Below are 18,114 nucleotides of genomic sequence, written 5' to 3' on the forward strand. Positions count from 1 at the left end.
GGAGGCTGAGGCAAGAGAATCGCTTAAGCCCAAAAGGTTGAGGTTGCTGTGAGCTGTGATGCCACAGTTCTACTGAAGGCAACATGGTGAGACACTGTCTCAAAAAAAAAAAAAAAAAAAAAGACATGTGAATTATATACCTGTTGAGCCCCAGGCTCAAAACTAGCATGAGTTAGTATACTTGACCTATTAAAACCCTTTGGCCCCAAGGAAAAAAAATGTTCTCTAGGCAGCCAATGTGTTAAAGAGATTTAAGTGATTATTTAAATCTTTTCTATGTATTCAGATAGTTACCATTTCCAGTATCCCTCATTCTGTTTTATAGATTCAGATACAGGCCAGGTGCAGTGGCTCACACCTATAATCCCAGCACTTGGGAGGCCAAGGCTGGTGGATTGCCTGAGCTCACGGGTTCGAGACCAGCCTGAGCAAGAACGAGACCCTGTCTCTAAAAATAACCAGGCATTGTAGTCCCAGCTACTTGGGAGGCTGATGCAAGAGAATCACTTGAGCCCAAGAGTTTGAGGTTGCTGTGAGCTATGATACTACAGCACTCTACCAAGGGCAACAAAATAAGGCTTTGTCTCAAAAAAAAAAACCGATTCAGATATTCATCTTGATACCAATTTCCTTTTGTTTACAAGACTGCCTTTAATATTTCTCATAATGCAGGTCTATAGACAATGAGTAATTTCAGCTTTTGTGTGTCTGAAAATTTTTCTTTTGCTTTAATTTTGGAAGATAATCTTGCTGAGTATAGAATTTCCACATCACCAGTTTTTTAGCCTTTAATTTTTTTTTTTTTTTTTTTTTTTTTTGGCCAGGGCTGGGTTTGAACTCGCCACCCCGGCATATGGGGCTGGTGCCCTACTCCTTTGAGCCAAAGGCGCCACGCTAGCCTTTAAAATTTTTTAAATCTGGGCACAGTGGCTCACACCTGTAATCCCAGCACTTTGGGAAGCCATGGTGAGAGGATCTCTTGAGTCGGAGTTTGAGTCCAGCCTGGGCAACAGAGATTTTGTCTCCATAAAAATTTAAAAATTAGCTGGGTGTGAAGGCATGTACCTGTAGTCCTAGCTACCCAAGAGGCTGAGGCAGGAGGATCACGTCAGCCTAGTAGGTTGAGGCTGCAGTGAACTATGAACACACCACTGCACTTTAGCCTAGGAGACAGAGCAAGACCCTGTCTCAAAGAAAATGAAAATAAAATAAATAAATATTTTGTGTGCCTGTTGTCTTGCTTGCATTGCTTTTGATGGAAAATCTGGCATTATTTCTTTTTTTAAGCCATTTGATTATGATGTGCCTTGGCATGGTTTCCTTCCTTTTTCTTGTGTTTGGAGTTTATAGTTTTTATCAAATTGGGAAAACTGGTTAGCCATTATTCAAATATTTAAAATATTCAAATATTTTTTTCTATCCTCTCCCCCATCTCCTGTCCTTTAGGGACTGCAGTGACTGTATTAGGCTTCATAGAGTTATCTGTCCCACCGCTCACTAGAGCTCTTTCTTTTCATTTTTTTTTTCCCCTCTGTGTTTCATTCAGATAGATTCTTTTACTGTCTTCAGGTTCACTAATCTTTTCTACTGTATCTCACTGTTGTTAATTTCCATCTAGTAAATTTTTCATTTCACATACTAGTTTTTTTTCCTTTTGTTTCAGTTCTTTTTAAGTAAATAATCACATTTACTTAAATAAGCAGAGACCTTTGGATCAGACATTGTTGTTTTCATCTCTAGTATGATTTGTGTCTCTTTTTAATATTTCTCATGTCTCCACTAAACTTTTTAGACATGTAGATAGAATACTGTTTTAATATCCTTGTTTGTTAATGCTAACATTTGTCTTGGTTCCAGGTCAATTCAGATGATTGGGTTTTTTTCTCATAAATCGTATTTTCCTGCTTCTTTGCATGTCTGGTAATTTTTAATTGGAGATCTGACATTGTGAATTTTACCTTGTTGAACACTGCATACTGACATACTTCTGTGCCTCGGTTAATGTTCTTGAGAATTCTTTGGGGCAGCAATTAAGTTACTTGGAAACAGTTGGATCCTTTTGGTTCTTGTTTTTAAAATGTTTTAGGCAGAACTAGGGTCATATTAATTCCAGGGCTAATTATTCCCCACTACTGAGATAAGACTTTTCTGATTGTGAATCCATACCCCCATGAATTATGAATTTTTCCAGTCTGATTAGTAGAAACAACTCACTATTCCCAGCCCTGAGAGAGAACTGCTAATCCTTTTAGGTAGTTCTTTTCCCAATCTCTGGTGATTTTCTCTCACAAATACTCTAATCCATATTCTACTGAATAGTTGGGCGGGACCTCTACACATCTTTCCATGTGCAGCTCTTTCCTCTGTGCGACTCTGCCCTGTAAATTCTAACTGCTTTTGACTGCCAGCTAGGCTCCGCTTGGCTTTTTTCTATCTGTACTGCAAACTGGAAATAGCAAGGCAGCCAGCTGGGGTAGTATAGGGCTCACCCCATTTGTTCCCATCTCTATCATTATCCTACATTACCTGGAATCCAGTGTCTTGAAAATTATAATTCATATATTGTTGTCCAAGTTTTCGATTGTTTCAGGCAGCAGGGTAAGTCTCATCCCTGTCATTCCATCTTGTCTAGAAGTTTAAGTCTCTGCTTCATTTATTAAAGATACTGAAGAAACATGTAACTTTTTCCCCATAGGTGATCCAGCAATGATTATAAAAAGTGTAGTGATCAAAGATAATTTGCATGATTTATAATGCTGTAATTTTCTTTATCAGTTGGTGATTAGGTGACATGGCATGAAAATGGTTGGTTGTACATAGCTGGCTGGGAAGCGATAAGTGCTTTCATGCCCTCAGTTTATTCATATCATGTGAGATGCAGAGTATATTTTACTATTCTACATAGGCATTTCTAAACTTCTTCATACTTTGCTGCCAAAAAATAAAAATCGAAGTATGTGATAAAGCAAATAAATTTGAACACGAATGGTGAAATGTAGGTGATAACTAGTTTTTATACTGCCTCCTTAGCTATTCACTGTAAAATTCTTGACTTTCATGCATTGAAATTTTTCATAATAAAGTATTGAGAATACATCATTCAGAATCTACATAAATAAACTTGGGCTCAGAGAAAATAAGAGAAACTTCCAAAGGCAATGTTACCTTTAAATGACTCTAATTGAATTTAGTATAAGTATTATAAATTATTGCTTATCATAAATTTCCTTAAACTCAAAAACAAAAATTAAAAAACTCATACACATTATAAATGAATATTGTATCTTTATGTTTATCTGAAGCAAAATGGTATAGTTGTGAAATAGTCACAAACATTAAAATGTACGTTGTTGGAAAAGTTGAGACTAAATTTCCTTTATTAAGTATTCTACAAAGATTCGTAGGCTTTTATTTCCATGATATCTTTAACTTTTATTTAAGGACATATTTGAATACTTTATAAAAATAGTAAATTATTCAAAATAAGAATTTTAAATGTAGATCTTTTCTTAAATGTAACATTCTGGCATCTATTTGGAGGTAAGATTGTATTCTTTGAAAGCAGCCCCTGCTGTAGGGAGAGTGAAAGTGTAGGTTTATGGAAAAGAAAGCTCTGCTCTCGTGGCATGTGTTTGCTGGGTGCTTGTTCTATGCCAGGCAGCACAATAGGTCTTGGGGTGTGGAGAAAGACATTATCCAATCACCTAGTTACATTTGAGATAAATACGCTAAAGAAAATGTACATCATAGAAGAACTTAAAATTCAGGACCCAATTAAGACTGTATTACATTGCAGCTGACACCTAAAGGTTTAATCACTTTTCAGGTAGTTATGTGGTGCTGCAATTAATAAAGTGACTGGTGTGTGCTTTTCCCAGAAGATCCATTTACTGTCAGCAAGAATTTAAGGACCTACTAGGTGCCAGGCACTGCGTAGGTGCTGGAATTCAGCAATACACAAGATGCAGGCTTAAGTTCCCCAGGATGGCAGCTGAGTTCTGGTAACAAGAAAGCTATTTGAATTCATTTGACAAATGAGGAAAGGGACAGGTTTTCCCTCTAAGATTGCTACTAGATTTTTACTATTCCATCTAAAGGTTAAATTAAGTTTATTAAGTTCATCAAAAATTCAGTTAGGTTTATATTTAAGACTATGATGTTCAGGCCAGTTACGGTGGCTCATGCCTGTAATCCTAGCACTCTGGGAGGCTGAGGCAGGAGAATCACTTGAACTCAGGAGTTCAAGATCAGTCTGAGCAAGGGCAAGACCCCTCTTCTAAAAACAGAAAACTTATTTGGGCATCATGGTTCATGCCTGTACTCGCAGCTATTCAGGAAGCTAAGGTAGGAGGATCACTTGAACCTATGAGTTTGAGGTTGCAGTAAGCTATGATGATGCCACTGCACTCTACCTAGAGCAAAAGAGAGGCTCTGTCTCAAAAAAAAAAAAAATGCATACAATGTATAAATTTCTCTGTGACGTTACATCTTTGTAATATGATGTCATACCACACTGGAGAATACAAGTTTCTGCACTGATTTGGGTGTTCTACAGTGCCCTTTGTGACAAGTTTTATGCTTTCTCTATTGAGGCCTTTTAGCTAAGCCGTTAACTCCTAGGCACTTGATGGTTTTTGCGTATACATGTGGTCTTACTATCTGTTACATTTTTTGGTTGCTTATTATTGGTGGAGAGGTCAATGCTTTTATTTTTGGTTTTTGCATCTGATGGCCTAGCCATGATGGTCTGTTGCCTTTGTTTGTTTTCCAGATATATCATTTGCAAACAAATGATAATTTTGTATTTAAAATAAAGTAACATGGAGGAGGGGCTTACCTCACCCTTTCCAGAAATGTATTTCTTAGCAATATGACTCTTAGAACCTCATATTTCTGTCACAGGAGGAAAAGTGTTCTGCCGTAACCATAACATGGCCTTTGGTGGAACCACCTGTTATAAATCCTGTTCACATGAGTGAAACTGAGTTAATAACAATAGGATAGCCCTTGTGGTTTTGAACAGAGAACTGGGAATAATGAAACGTTTCTTTACTGTTGCCTTTGTTTTTTTGAGACAGAGCCTCAAGCTGTCCCCCTGGGTAGAGTGCTGTGACTTCACTGCTCACAGTAACCTCCAACTCCTGGGCTCAAGCGAGTCTCCTGCCTCCGCCTCCCAAGTAGCTGGGACCACAGGCACCTGCCACAACACCCAGCCATTTTTTGGTTGCAGCCGTCATTGTTGTTTGGCAGGTCTGGGCTGGATTAGAACCCGCCACCTTAGGTGTATGTGACTGGCGCCTTAGCTGCTTGAGCCACAGGCTCTGCGCCTACTGTTGCCTTTGAAAGTAGATTATCAGTGTTCTTTTTTGAGTGTATCCCTTCTTAAAGTCTTTATACGTTACACTGCTGCAGTTATGTCGCAGCATAAATATTTTATTACTTCACACAATAATAATGAATAATACAGGTATAGAAAGGCTGCGTGATATTGCTGAATTATAAGAATTTTCCAAAAGTTGCTTCTAAGGCCATTTGGTTTACATCTAATGCAATTAAATTTAGCAATTTGGAGAACATCTGTAGGGCTGATTGAAGTACTGAAAGTGGAAATGTCAAGAAAGCTGTAAAAGCAGGTGCTTCCTAATGTTACAGTCAGCCCACGGCACAGATGGGGCTGTGTGAATCACATGGAAACATACATGCGTGCGTGCGCACGCGCGCGCACGCGCGCACACACACACACACACACTTGTGCTGTCATCGTTCTGAGGAGATCAAGGAAATAGTCACAAAATGTGGGAGGTGCTAGGTAATGGTTACTGTTTATACAAGTGCTTTTACATGCATTTTATGTGATCCTCAACCCAGAGCTAAAAAAAGAGTTGCTGTTGTGAACAGATGAGAGAATTGAGGCTGAGGCAGGCTTTTCAGTCTTAGGTCCTGTTTCCAGGTTAGAAGAGGATGTCAAGGAACCAAGGGTAGGGGCACACATATAATCTCAGCTACTCACGTGGCCAAGGTGGGATTATCATGTGAGGCTAAGAGTTCAAGACCAGCCTGGGCAACACAGTGAAACCATATCTTTTTTTTTTTTTTTTTTTTTGAGACAGTCTCACTTTGTCGCCCTCAGTGGAGTACTGTGGCATCACAGCTCACAGCAACCTCCAACTCCTGGGCTCAAGAGAGTCTCCTGCCTCAGCCTCCCAAGTAGCTGGGACCACAGACGCCTGCCACAACACCTGGCTATTTTTTGGTTGCAGCCGTCATTGTTGGTTTGGCGGGCCCAGGCTGGATTCGAACCCACCACCTTAGGTGTATTTGGCTGGCACCTTAGCCACTTGAGCCACAGGTGCTGAGCCCCCAGTTAATTTTTATAGATGGGGTCTTGCTCTGGCTTAGGCTGGTCTCAAACTCGTGAGTTCAGGCTATCTACCTGCCTCGGCCTCCCAAGTGCTGGGATTACAGGTGTGAGCCACCACACCTGGTCAAAACCCCATCTTTTGTAACAAGAAAAAGAGGAAGATAAGGGCAACTGCCCCCACATTGCAGTGCCCCTCTCTGTGTCCATGCCTAGTGTGTGTGCTCTCATTATTATGTTTCAGTTGAGAGATTATAACGATGATGATGATCTGTGCGATCCACGTAAAACCTAAGACTTTTAGAGCTCGGACTCCTTTTGGTGTTCATGGCATGATGTAAACGAAAATTATTTCTGTAGTTTCCTCACACTAGATCTCACATGTATCCAGGTAGCATGGAGCTGACGTTTACACACTGACGTCAGCGCCACAATGTTTTATACCTGCAACTCCAGCCCCTGAAGCTTTTGCACTAGAAATGTTGGTCAGATTAGAAACCAAGAATATTTTGACATACCACATTGTTATCCTTCTTGTCTTCTTTTTCCCCAAATATTAGTTTCTAGTATATTTAACCTTTTCTAAAGAAGAGCACTGAGTTATTGCAATATAATGTGGTAAAAAATGTGGATAGACGTTTTAAGTGCAAGATTTTTTTCTTCATGTTAGAAATAACTTGTAATTGGTTAGAGTTTGCTATTAATGAAAATTCCTAAATTTAAGCCAATGATCAGTCAAGGATATGGTCTTAGTCTCCTCAAGGTGCCATAACAAAATGCCAGAGTGGGTGGCTCAACCACAGAAATTTATTTTCTCTCAGTTCTGGACAATGGAAAGTCTAAGACCAAGGTTTCCGCAGGGTTTAGTGCCCAATGATGGCTCTTCTTTGGCTTGCAGATGGCACCTTTGTCCTCTTGTGTCCTTTCATCTGAGCACCTGCACAGAGAGAGAAAGAACACATGCGCTCAGGTCTCTAAGGACACAAATTCCGTAGGATCAGGGCCCTGCCCTTCTGGTCTCATTTAACCTTAATTACTTCCTTTGAGGCCCCATCTCCAAATACAGCCACACTGAGTGTTAGGACTTCAAAATATAAACATGAAGAGGGAGCACAGTCCCTAACAAATCCTAAAAAGAGAAGTTTTTCATTTAGACCAGGTTAGTGTCAGTTACCTTTCAGGCTCCTGACTGGGCACATAGATTCAATGAATGTGCCAGTGTTCAGGATGGTTGTAGTTCATGGGCTGGCTCAGCTCTGTCCAGTAGTGCTGTAACCTGAAACTATAATCCCTCATTTCACTACCAGTAGAACCAGTTCACTAAGAAATCTCAACGAAATGGGTGTATCAGTCAAGGTTCTATCAGAAGAACAGCAGGAGAGGGCTTTGAGGTTTCAAGAAATTGCCTTATGCTGTTGTGGGTCCAGCTAAGTGAGTCTGTACTCCACAGGGCAGGTAGCAGGGAGAAGACCCCACAGCCAGGGTGGAATCTTCTCTTCCTCAGGGAATCTGCAGGTCTTTTAACTGATTGAATGAGACCCACCCACATTATCAAGGGTAGTCTTTACTTAATGTCAGTTGATAATGTTTTGTTGTTTTGTTGTTGTTGTTGTTTTTGAGACAGAGCCTCAAGCTATCCCCCTGGATGGAGTGCTGTGTCATCACAGCTCACAGCAACCTCCAACTCCTGGGCTCAAGCAAGTCTCCTGCCTCAGCCTCCCAAGTAGCTGGGACCACAGGTGCCCACCACAATATGTTTTTGGTTGCAGCTGTTATTGTTGTTTTAGGTGGGCCCGGGCTGGATTCAAACCCGCCACCTTAGGTGTATGTGGCTGGCGCCTTAGCCACTTGAGCCACAGACGCTGAGCCAATAATGTTAATCACATCTACATGATATCTTTATGGAGCCCTCTCATCAGAGTTTGAATCGCTAGATGCTGTGACCTAAATTGACACATAAAACTAGGCATCATGTTGAGGGTACATTTTACTTTTTTCAGCTATTCCCTTTAGCCATGATTTGCAAAATCACACTTTGCTGTCCCTAAATACATCTTGGACAAATTGCTTATCTTTTTTAATCATCTGTGGTTATCAAAGCCCAATCTGATTTAAAGCTTTAATCTCAGACTCTCTCCAAGTGGCATCTGCATCCTTCCCAGAAGCCACCTGGCCAGTGAGGGACTTGAAGTGGGAGAAGAGGGGAAACAGGGCTGGCCATGAGCCCCTCTTGTCCACCCTCCTCTTGGGCTTTGAGCAGAACCCAGAGCAGAGGGCAGGGTGCTACCTGTCTGCTTCGGTGCTTCCTGTGGCCTCCACCCATGTGGCAGCCTCTTCCTCTGTGGAATGACTGTGACTTTTGGACAGTGCTCAGCCTCACCTAAGAACCTTTCCCAGGGACAGCCATCTTCTCTTCCCGCAAACTTCTGGCCTCTTCTCTGGGTGAGCTGGCCCCCTCCTTTGGCAGTTTCCTATGTGCCTCCATGACTCCCACTCTGCTCTCTGGCCACTGTGTCCCTGCCATGTAACCCCAGGAACCTCAGAGGTAGTGACCTGTAGTTGCCTTCCAGGTATGCTGCATCACAGTTCTTGAGGGCCCTGATGTCACAGGCTTCTCCTGAAAATCTCCTGCTAGGCATTGTCTATGTTCACAGATAGCTCTGCCACTCAGATCCTGTGCCCAAGCTCTCCCACCTGCAACAAATGGAGTCTGTGGTTCTCATCCACCAAAGCCATCTCCCTTTCTTAAAGTTGACCTTAATCTCTGGATGACTAGGGTGTTGAAGTCCCCTGAAATTACCCCCAATTATTTGGCTTTGGAGAATAAGATAGAAAACTCCAGTTCATGAATTTTATATCCCCCATAAAGGCTAAAGACTCAATTCAGACTTTCCTCCCTCCATGCTTTCATGGCCCAGGAAGGTGTGGAGAGCACAGGTTGGTGGCTAGTAACAGGGCCAGTTCTGCTAACTCTGGGAGGAGACGGTGGCCCATTCCAGCTGTGTGTGGACTTCCTTAGTGGTTGGGCTCTTAGCATCTTCCTGTTCTCTTCTGTGGGCTTTGGGATAGGCTTCCAGGAAGAGTCTATTCACTACCCTGGTCCTCTGTCTGTTCCAAGTGCCAGTGACTGAGGAAGTGTCATCTCCTGTAAACCACCTGTTGTTTGGAGATCTCTTCCAGGGTCTCATTCACAGAGGATAGGACTGGGCCCCAGAGAGCAGAAATTGCCAGAGATTATACATCAGTGACAGCCAGGTTGACAGGGTTTTATTTATTTATTTACTTACTTATTCATTTGTTTTTTTAGACAGTCTCACTATGTCACCCTCAGTAGAGTGCAGTGGCATCACAGCTCACAGCAACCTCAAACTCTTGGGCTTCAGCAATTCTCTTGCCTCAGCCTCCCAAGTAGATGGGACTACAGACACCTGCCGCAATGCCCGGCTCTTTTCTGTTGCAGTTGTCATTGTTGTTTATCAGGCCCAGGCCGGCTTCGAACCTGGCAGCCTTGGTGTGTGTGGCCGGCACCCTACCCACTGACCTCGGGTGCCAAGCCAACACTCAGGGTTTTAGATTCCGTATTTTTTTCTACTTAGATCTTAAGAACATTACTAATATTTTTACTGAGAAGTTTTTTTTTTTTTTCCATTGTTTCTGGATCTTCAGCACCTTTTCTCATCCTTTCCTGTCCTATCTGCACCCCATTGTAGTTTCATTCTTCATCAGCTCCTCTCTTAGATGATGCAAAGGAATAAACATTTGGTGCTTAGTGCTTTTATAGCTGATGACTTTATGAAAAATGACATGAGTTTCAGTTTGGTGTCAATAACAGTAAAGAAAGAAACAAAGGGGTAACATTGGCCTGTGTAAGACTGGGTATCTGAATGGCCCAGATTTCCCTGGACTCTCTGTAGATACCTTCTCGTTGTTGTCACAGAGTCAGATTTGAGCTTTTGTGATCATCTGTCAGAGCTATTCACCAGAGCCCAGTTTTGTAACTGGCATCTGATGGGGTCAAAAATTCCACAAAGTAACTGACTGAATTTAAACTTAGTATTAAAAAAAAAAAAAGTTGGCTCGGCACCTATAGCTCAACCGGCTAAGGCGCCAGCCACGTACACCTAAGGTGGCGGGTTCAAATCCCCAGCCCGGACCCGCCAAAACAACAACGGCTGCAACCAAAAAATAGCCGGGCGTTGTGGCGGGCGCCTGTGGTCCCAGCTACGTGGGAGGCGGAGGCATGAGACTCGCTTGAGCCCAGGAGTTGGAGGTTGCTGTGAGCTGTAATGCCATGGCACTCTACCCAGGGGGACAGCTTGAGGCTCTGTCTCAAAAAAAAAAAAAAAAGTTAAAAAATCGATAATAAGGAAAAATTAAATTTTTAAGTTTTATGTCATTGATCTGTCAGTGTGTATTGATGTATTATGGCAGTCCAAACAGACAAGGAGAAACCGAGCCACAGTGCCTAGAGGCACAGCCAGGCCATCCTTGGATGATTTTTTCCATGCTGAGCAGTCCTGTCACTGTAGATGGTCCTAGCCACCCATGTGAAAGTTACCCCATCTAGACTATTACTTTTCTCATCATTGCTGATTGTAGAGGTTGCTGGGATCATTGTCACATGGGTCATCCCAGCACCATGCAGCACTTGCTGTTTTCTCACCGTTTTCAGTTGCATGATCTCTGCTGTTGGCTTTGCCAGCCCACCCTTCCCTTACTATCACTTGGAACGTTCTCCTTGCTTTCACATTCATCGCATATTAAGACCTCAGAAGTCCATTGCCATGCCATCATCATTTGTTGGTCTTGGTTATCTTCTCAAGTTTGACAGTTAAGAGTCAAAATGACTGGCTAGGCGCCCATAGCACAGTGGTTACAGCACCGGCCACATGCACCGAGGTTGGTGGGTTGGAACCCAGCCCAGGCCTGTTAAACAACAATGACAACTACAACAAAAAGTAGCCAGACATTGTGGTGGGCACCTGTAGTCCCAGCTACTTGGGAAGCTGAGGCAAGAGAATTGCTTAAGCCCAACAATTTGAGGTTGCTATGAGCTGTGACACCACAGCACTCTACCATGGATGACAAAGTGAGACTCTGTCTCCAAAAAAAGGAGTCAAAATGACTTTGATGGCCACCCATCCAAGGCACTTTATCTCTCTTCTGCTGAAGTTTTGATACAGGCTCTCTTCGGGAATCTTCACTGTCTCTATGTTTTGAGAATGGGATGCAGCTATCCTTAGAATTACTAAAGACTTTTAAAAATGTTCAGTGTAAATATTTCACATGACCTGGTTGTAATTATAGAATATATGGATTTTAGTTTGCAGTTAACATGTTTCGAACATTACCACCTTCCTCCAATCCTACGGGAGCAGAATTTGACCCAGAGGAAGACGAACCAACGTTAGAAGCAGCTTGGCCTCATCTACAGGTACTGGGCTCTGGGTGAGCACCCAGTTAGAGGACGTGAGCTATGAGTAGGAATTCCTGGGCTCTGCAGAGCAGCTATGCTAGCCCAAGACCCCTCATTTTCAGTGTCACAGTCCTTGCAAATCTATAAATACAAGGAAAATATTTTAGTAGAACAGAGCAAAGTCAATGTGTGCTTATGTTTGGACACTTTGCATGAACAACAAAGATGTAGAATTATCAGTATGTGTTCAGTGGAAATGACACTTCGTTGATCGGAATTGAATTCAGGCCTAGAAGACTTAGACATTTTGCCAGTTTGGGGTACTTAGATTTAATGTGTGCCCATAGGGCGCCTTAGTCTCCTGTGCTGGCAACTGCCTTTTTCTAGCACATTTGTAAGGTGGCAGGTGTTTGGCAAAGAGGTTTGAGGCTGGAGTGAGCAGAGCGTGTGCCAGATGTGCTGATGGGCGGGATGGGCCATGCACTACGGGGAAGGGAGGTGAGAAGGGAGTGGGACTCAATCAGGAGCCAACAGGAGAACCGGAGTAGTTCTGTAGCCATGTGGTCCCCACTGACAGCATTGCAGCTCCACATGGTACTCCAGACAGCAGGCCAAACTGCCCAACCCAGCACACTCATGATGGGGAGGACCATCCACCCTCATAGCCCCAGAGCTCTTGTCCTCTTGTCTCTGCGCATCAGCACTACAAGACACAGGTGACAGACTACAAATCCCACCCTCGCATTTGGTCACAGTCTGCTTTGTGGTCACAGCTGTGCCCTGTGGTCTCTGGGCAACGTAATTTAAGTGTTAGTGGCATCAGCCATGGAAATCATTTTGTTTAAATGTCATTTAAAGGCCTGTGGTTGTTACTAAATGAAATAATTACCATCACTAGTTATAATTAAATTAAGCCATGCAGTTAGCACTGATTCTGTAGATGTGTGGCTTTTTTTTAAAGACTTATATTCCGGGGCAAATAAAGATTCAAGTCATGGTGCATTTTAATCTCCATTTAATAAAATACCACGTTATTTGACTCATTGTTGTTTCTTTCTTCCCAGCTGGTTTATGAATTTTTCTTAAGATTTTTAGAGTCTCCAGATTTCCAACCTAATATAGCGAAGAAATATATTGATCAGAAGTTTGTATTGCAGGTAAGGTACAAATTAGCTGAAAGTACAAAAGCCCTAATCTACAAAGTGGTAACACCCAATCACTAAATGTCTTTTTTTTTTTTTTTTTTTTTTTTTGAAGCTTTTAGAGCTCTTTGACAGTGAAGATCCTCGGGAGAGAGATTTTCTTAAAACCACCCTCCACAGAATCTATGGGAAATTCTTAGGCTTGAGAGCTTACATCAGAAAACAGATAAATAATATATTTTATAGGTAAGTCTGTATGGGATGGGCATTTTCTTTGTACATGGTCATGGTTATTCTCACACCTGGTACTTGTCCCCCGCCTTCCCCCACCTGACATTTCTTTTGACAGGGGACTGAGGCTCAGAGGAGCTGGCTCCCAGCAGCCTGTTTCTCCTGTGCAGATAGACCCTGTGTGCCTAGGTAGGCTTGTCCTCCCTCCCTTGCTGGTTTTGCCTTGCTCACCCCACTTCACCCTCCTCCCTAACCAGCCCTCCGCCTGGCGTCTCACCACACAGCCCTCATGTTTCAGCTTCTGCTGAATGTCCAATTGCCTAGAAGTGTAGATGAGTTGGTTCTGTCCAAGCCAACCTTTCCCTTCCACCTGTGCATTACTAGGTTCTTCCCTATGGAATCTCAGAGAAGAAAGGGGTGAAGAGTGATATAATTGGTCTTTAGGAAACCCCGCATCTGTGAGCCTAGATTAGAGGTCAGGGAGAGGAACCCCTGCTGGAAGAGCAGGTCAGGAGGACAGCTTCTAACATCAAGCCCACCTCTGGGCTGCAAGACTACACAGCAAGCAATCACAGAGCCCCATGACAGCCCTGTAGCTGCCCCTCTTCCTAGTCTGCTTCTGCACAGCTTCTGGCTCCTTCCAGACCAGGGCTGTGTAGCCAGTGTCCTTGCACCTAGGGTATCCTTTTCTCCTGCCCTGAGCTTCCCAAGCTTCACAAAGTACCTCTCCACCAGGAAACCCTCCTGACTAGGCAAATGGGTCTGGACTTTTACAAGGGCATCCACCACACAGGCTGATTTGTTATATGCCTCAGGCTGTGGTGTCACCAAGTAAATGTTGATAGAGGGAATAGCTGATATTGTTTATTATCTGCCCTTGGAAAGCTTGCTCAATGAATAGTTTACTCTATAAACTTTGACTTGTTTGCCTCTAAGGCACCTGACTCCAGGGTGGTACAAGGTGATAGAGGCAGTGTAAAGGTGTCCCTCTGTGAGATAAGAACGTGGGCAGGTTTCCAGCAGCCTAGCTGCAGGGTCTGAGCAAAGGTGAAGTGCAGGGCATTCCTGGACCAGGTGTCCGCTGTGGCAAACATAGGTCTGGGGTCCTTTCTTAGTTATGCATTGTCTTTTTTTTTTTTGAGACAGAGTCTCACTCTTTCACCCTGGGTAGAGTGCTGTGGCATCATATCTCACAGCAACCTCAAACTCTTGAGCTCATGAGCTCAGGTGATAAGTGATCCTCTTGTCTCAGCCTCCCAAGTAGCTAGGACTACAGGTGCCCATCACAACACCTGGCTAGTTTTTGTATTTTTAGTAGAGATGGGGTCTGACTCTTGCTCAGGGTGGTCTTAAACTCCTGAGCTTGGGCAGTTCACCCATCTCAACCTCCCAGAGTGCTGGGATGACAAGCATGAGCCACTGCGCCCAGCCAGGTGGCTTTATCTTAAAGAGGTCCTGAGCTAGCTGCACAGCTCTCTAGGGTGTGTGTTAGAGAACTGGGAAGCTAAAGTTTTCTGGCTGCAGTAAGGGAGCCTTCAGAGTAAGTCTCATAAATGAAAGTTCTCAATGTAGATGCACCACGTCTCAGGGCAAGTGTGGTCAGGACACAGGACAGGGAAACTGCGTTCCATATAGTCACACCATCATCATTCTTGTCACACACATTACCACATCCTATCATGGTAACTTCGCTGCTCACTTTTAGGCTGAGGTCAAATCTGTTTCTTGCTTCTGTGTTTCACTGCCCCATAGTTCTGCTTCCTAGTTCCTGTGGGACTGGCCTTCCAGCTTCTCCACATATACCCCTTTCCACCCACCACTCCGTATCACAGACCTTTGTTCCAGCTAAACAAGTTCTTCCCTACTCCCATTTTTTAATATTTATCAAAATCCTCCTCAAGGCCCAGTTTTTAAGCACCAGCTCTCAGTGGATTCTGGTCATCTGGGAATATAGAAATGTTAAGGCCATTCTTGAGAAGAATTTTATATCTGCAGAAATTTGGCCTATTTTTTACCTTAAGGCCACTATTCCATTCTTTCTTACTTTTTTTTTTAAAAAACTAGAGTATTGCTGTTGCCCAGCCTTGAGTACAGTGGCATCATCATAGCTCACTGCAAGCTCTATCCACCTGCCTTGGCCTCCCAAGGTGCTGGTGTTACAAGCATAAGCCACTATGCCTGGCCTGCAATGAAAGTTTTTTAAACTTTACAGATTTATTTTTTGCTTAGACCTGTCTCTAAGCACATGCTTTTAAGCAGGAACCTTTTTCAGACCACCCTCTCACTTCTTGTGGAATATTTTGCATATTGATTCAGTCTTTGATTCAGACTGGTGCAAAACAAGTAAGGCCACCCTGCAGGGAGGACATGTCCTATTCTCTTTCCCTATCCCCATTTCATCAGCAGATGTGTTTAAGAATCAAACAGACGCCAGGCTTGGTCCTACTTTTGGGAGCACAGTAATAAGCAATCCCATCTGGAGGGAGACAGCCTGTGACACAGGGGTGGGGTGCGTGTTCTAGGAGCTCCCCTAGAATCAGGCACAGTGGCAGAGACTGCTCTGAAGAAGGAAACCAAGACAGACTGGTGTTCCAAAAAGATCACACCTGAGGCAGTAGAGAGGAAGCGTAGGGGTGTCAGCAGGCAAGTAGGCAGGATGGTCCAGGTGTTCAGGAAATCACTTCTGCCCTTTGCAGGGACTGTCCTAAATGCTGCAGGCTTTAAGATGGAGTAAGACTTCAACTTAATGTTGAAATGCAGTGAAAATATAAGATGAATTAATGGATGGGTAGAGGAGTCACTAGACTGATGTATATGTGGCCAAGCAAATAGAGCACTTTGTTAATGGTTGAATCTGGGTGGTTGATATATGGGTGTGTGCTGTTAAATCCTTTCTACTTTATTGGATGCTTGAAAATTTTCAAAATAAAATATTGAGAAAAAATCAGCAAGACCAAGTTCTCTGTTCTGAAGGCATTTATATCTTCAGTCTTTGAGGAGTTTCTTTGGTTCACCTGGGAACAGTGAGCCACTGCCCGCACCCCATGTAGGTTTTCACAAAAGGTGTGCTAATTGTTGCCTGGCTCTGTGACTTTCTCCTACAAGGATTGTTTTCTTTCTTTTTTTTTTTTTGAGACAGAGCCTCAAGCTGTCCCCCTGGGTAGAGTGCAGTGGCATTACAGCTCACAGCAACCTCCAACTCCTGGGCTCCAGCGAGTCTCCTGCCTCCGCCTCCCAAGTAGCTGGGACCACAGGCGCCCGCCACAACGCCCGGCTATTTTTTGGTTGCAGCCGTCATTGTTGTTTGGCGGGTCCGGGCTGGGGATTCGAACCCGCCACCTTAGGTGTACGTGGCTGGCGCCTTAGCCAGTTGAGCTATAGGCGCCGAGCCAGGATTGTTTTCTTATTCAGGGGATTTTGTCTTTCCAGTTGTCATTTCAGTGTCTAATTCTAATTGACAAATTATTTTTTCTAGGTTTATTTATGAAACAGAGCATCACAATGGCATAGCAGAATTACTGGAAATATTGGGAAGGTAAGTCTGTGTTAGTGGCAACAAATGGCTATGGATGGAATTTATGCCAGAATGATCCAGTTCATTGAGTTCAACTGCCCCACTGCCCAAAGTGAGGCAATTGGAGCCATTCCCTAAAGTAATATATATAAGATTTCATGTAAGGAAGGGGTTGGTAAGCTCTTGGATTAGAACACACCAAATGACAAATTCTCCCATTTTTATGTTTCCATATGTAGATCCTACTTCATATCTAAGAATCATTAATATGGAAATATAATTTCAATTATTTCCTCAAGAGCAATGTTAAAAATAGCTACCTCAGAAGGTTTATATTTAGGTACTTTGTAAGAAGAATAGATTGTACATTTGGGATATTGAATAAATGCTTATTTTTTAAGTTGCTTTGATTTTATGAATTTTTCATATGTATTCTAGAAGATAATTAATGTTTAAAACTTTCATCATCTGGGCGGTGCCTGTGGCTCAAGGAGTAGGGCGCCGGCCCCATATGCCAGAGGTGGTGGGTTCAAACCCAGCCCCGGCCAAAAACCAAAAAAAAAAAAACTTTCATCATCTTGATCTGAGTTGTTTGCTTGCTATCACTTTTTTAAATTGATACCCTATAGGTTTTATTTTTTTATTTTATTTTATTTTATTTTTAGAGACAGAGTCTCACTTGTTGTCCTGGTAGGGTGCTGTGGCATCACAGCTCACAGCAACCTCAAATTCTTGGGCTTAAGCAATTCTCTTGCCTCAGCTTCCCAAGTAGCTGAGGATAATACAGACACCCCTCAAAAAACCCAGCTATTTTATGTTCCATTCGTCGTTGTTTAGCTGGCTGAGTTGGGTTCAAACCCACCAGCCTCAGTGTATGTGGCTGGCACCGTAACCACAGTGCTATGGGTGCCAAGCCTCCCCATAGGTTTTATATTAGACCTCCTAACCCACTGTTTACCAAACAGAGTTCCTTAGTGCTTCATGGTGGATGAGCTTGGAGAAGTGCTTCCCTGTGCCTCTCTGGGGACTTAGTATACCTTAGTAGCTCACAGTTCTGAGGAAACCTGCAGTGAAGAAACTCCTTACTGTTGTTAAATCTAGTCATTCCCTATAGCATTTGAAAAAAAGAATCTCTTCTCATGGAATGCTATTGTTATCTGGTGAATGTGGTCCTGCCCATTAGTTCTGAGAAAAATTTGCTATTTAAGATGTAATCTTAAAAAAAAGTTAGTCCTGGCTCAGTGCCTGTGGCTCAAGTGGCTAAGGCATCAGCCACATACACCTAAGGTGGCGGGTTTGAATCCAGCCCGGGCCTGCCAAACAACAACGATGGCTGCAACCAAAAAAAATAGCCAAATGTTGTGGCAGGCACCTGTGGTCCCAGCTACTTGGGAGGCGGAGGCAGGAGACTCGCTTGAGCCCAGGAGTTGGAGGTTGCTGTGAGCTGTAATGC

General features: G+C 43.1%; 1 protein-coding gene across 8 annotated transcripts in view; it reads left to right on the top strand.

Annotated features, from left to right (window-relative positions):
- Positions 1 to 18,114, top strand: part of PPP2R5C (protein phosphatase 2 regulatory subunit B'gamma) — a 162,942-nt gene that overhangs the window by 107,633 nt on the left and 37,195 nt on the right. For all 8 annotated transcript variants that reach the window (XM_023518852.1, XM_023518856.1, XM_023518857.1 and 5 more), the window contains 4 exons: positions 11,682 to 11,792; positions 12,839 to 12,931; positions 13,032 to 13,162; positions 16,623 to 16,682. In XM_023518852.1, coding sequence (XP_023374620.1) covers positions 11,682 to 11,792; positions 12,839 to 12,931; positions 13,032 to 13,162; positions 16,623 to 16,682 — 395 coding nt within the window. The remainder of the gene's footprint in view (positions 1 to 11,681; positions 11,793 to 12,838; positions 12,932 to 13,031; positions 13,163 to 16,622; positions 16,683 to 18,114) is intronic.

The sequence above is a fragment of the Otolemur garnettii genome, unplaced genomic scaffold, assembly GCF_000181295.1.
Source record: "Otolemur garnettii isolate 467f Iridium unplaced genomic scaffold, OtoGar3 scaffold00149, whole genome shotgun sequence".
NCBI lineage: Eukaryota > Metazoa > Chordata > Mammalia > Primates > Galagidae > Otolemur > Otolemur garnettii.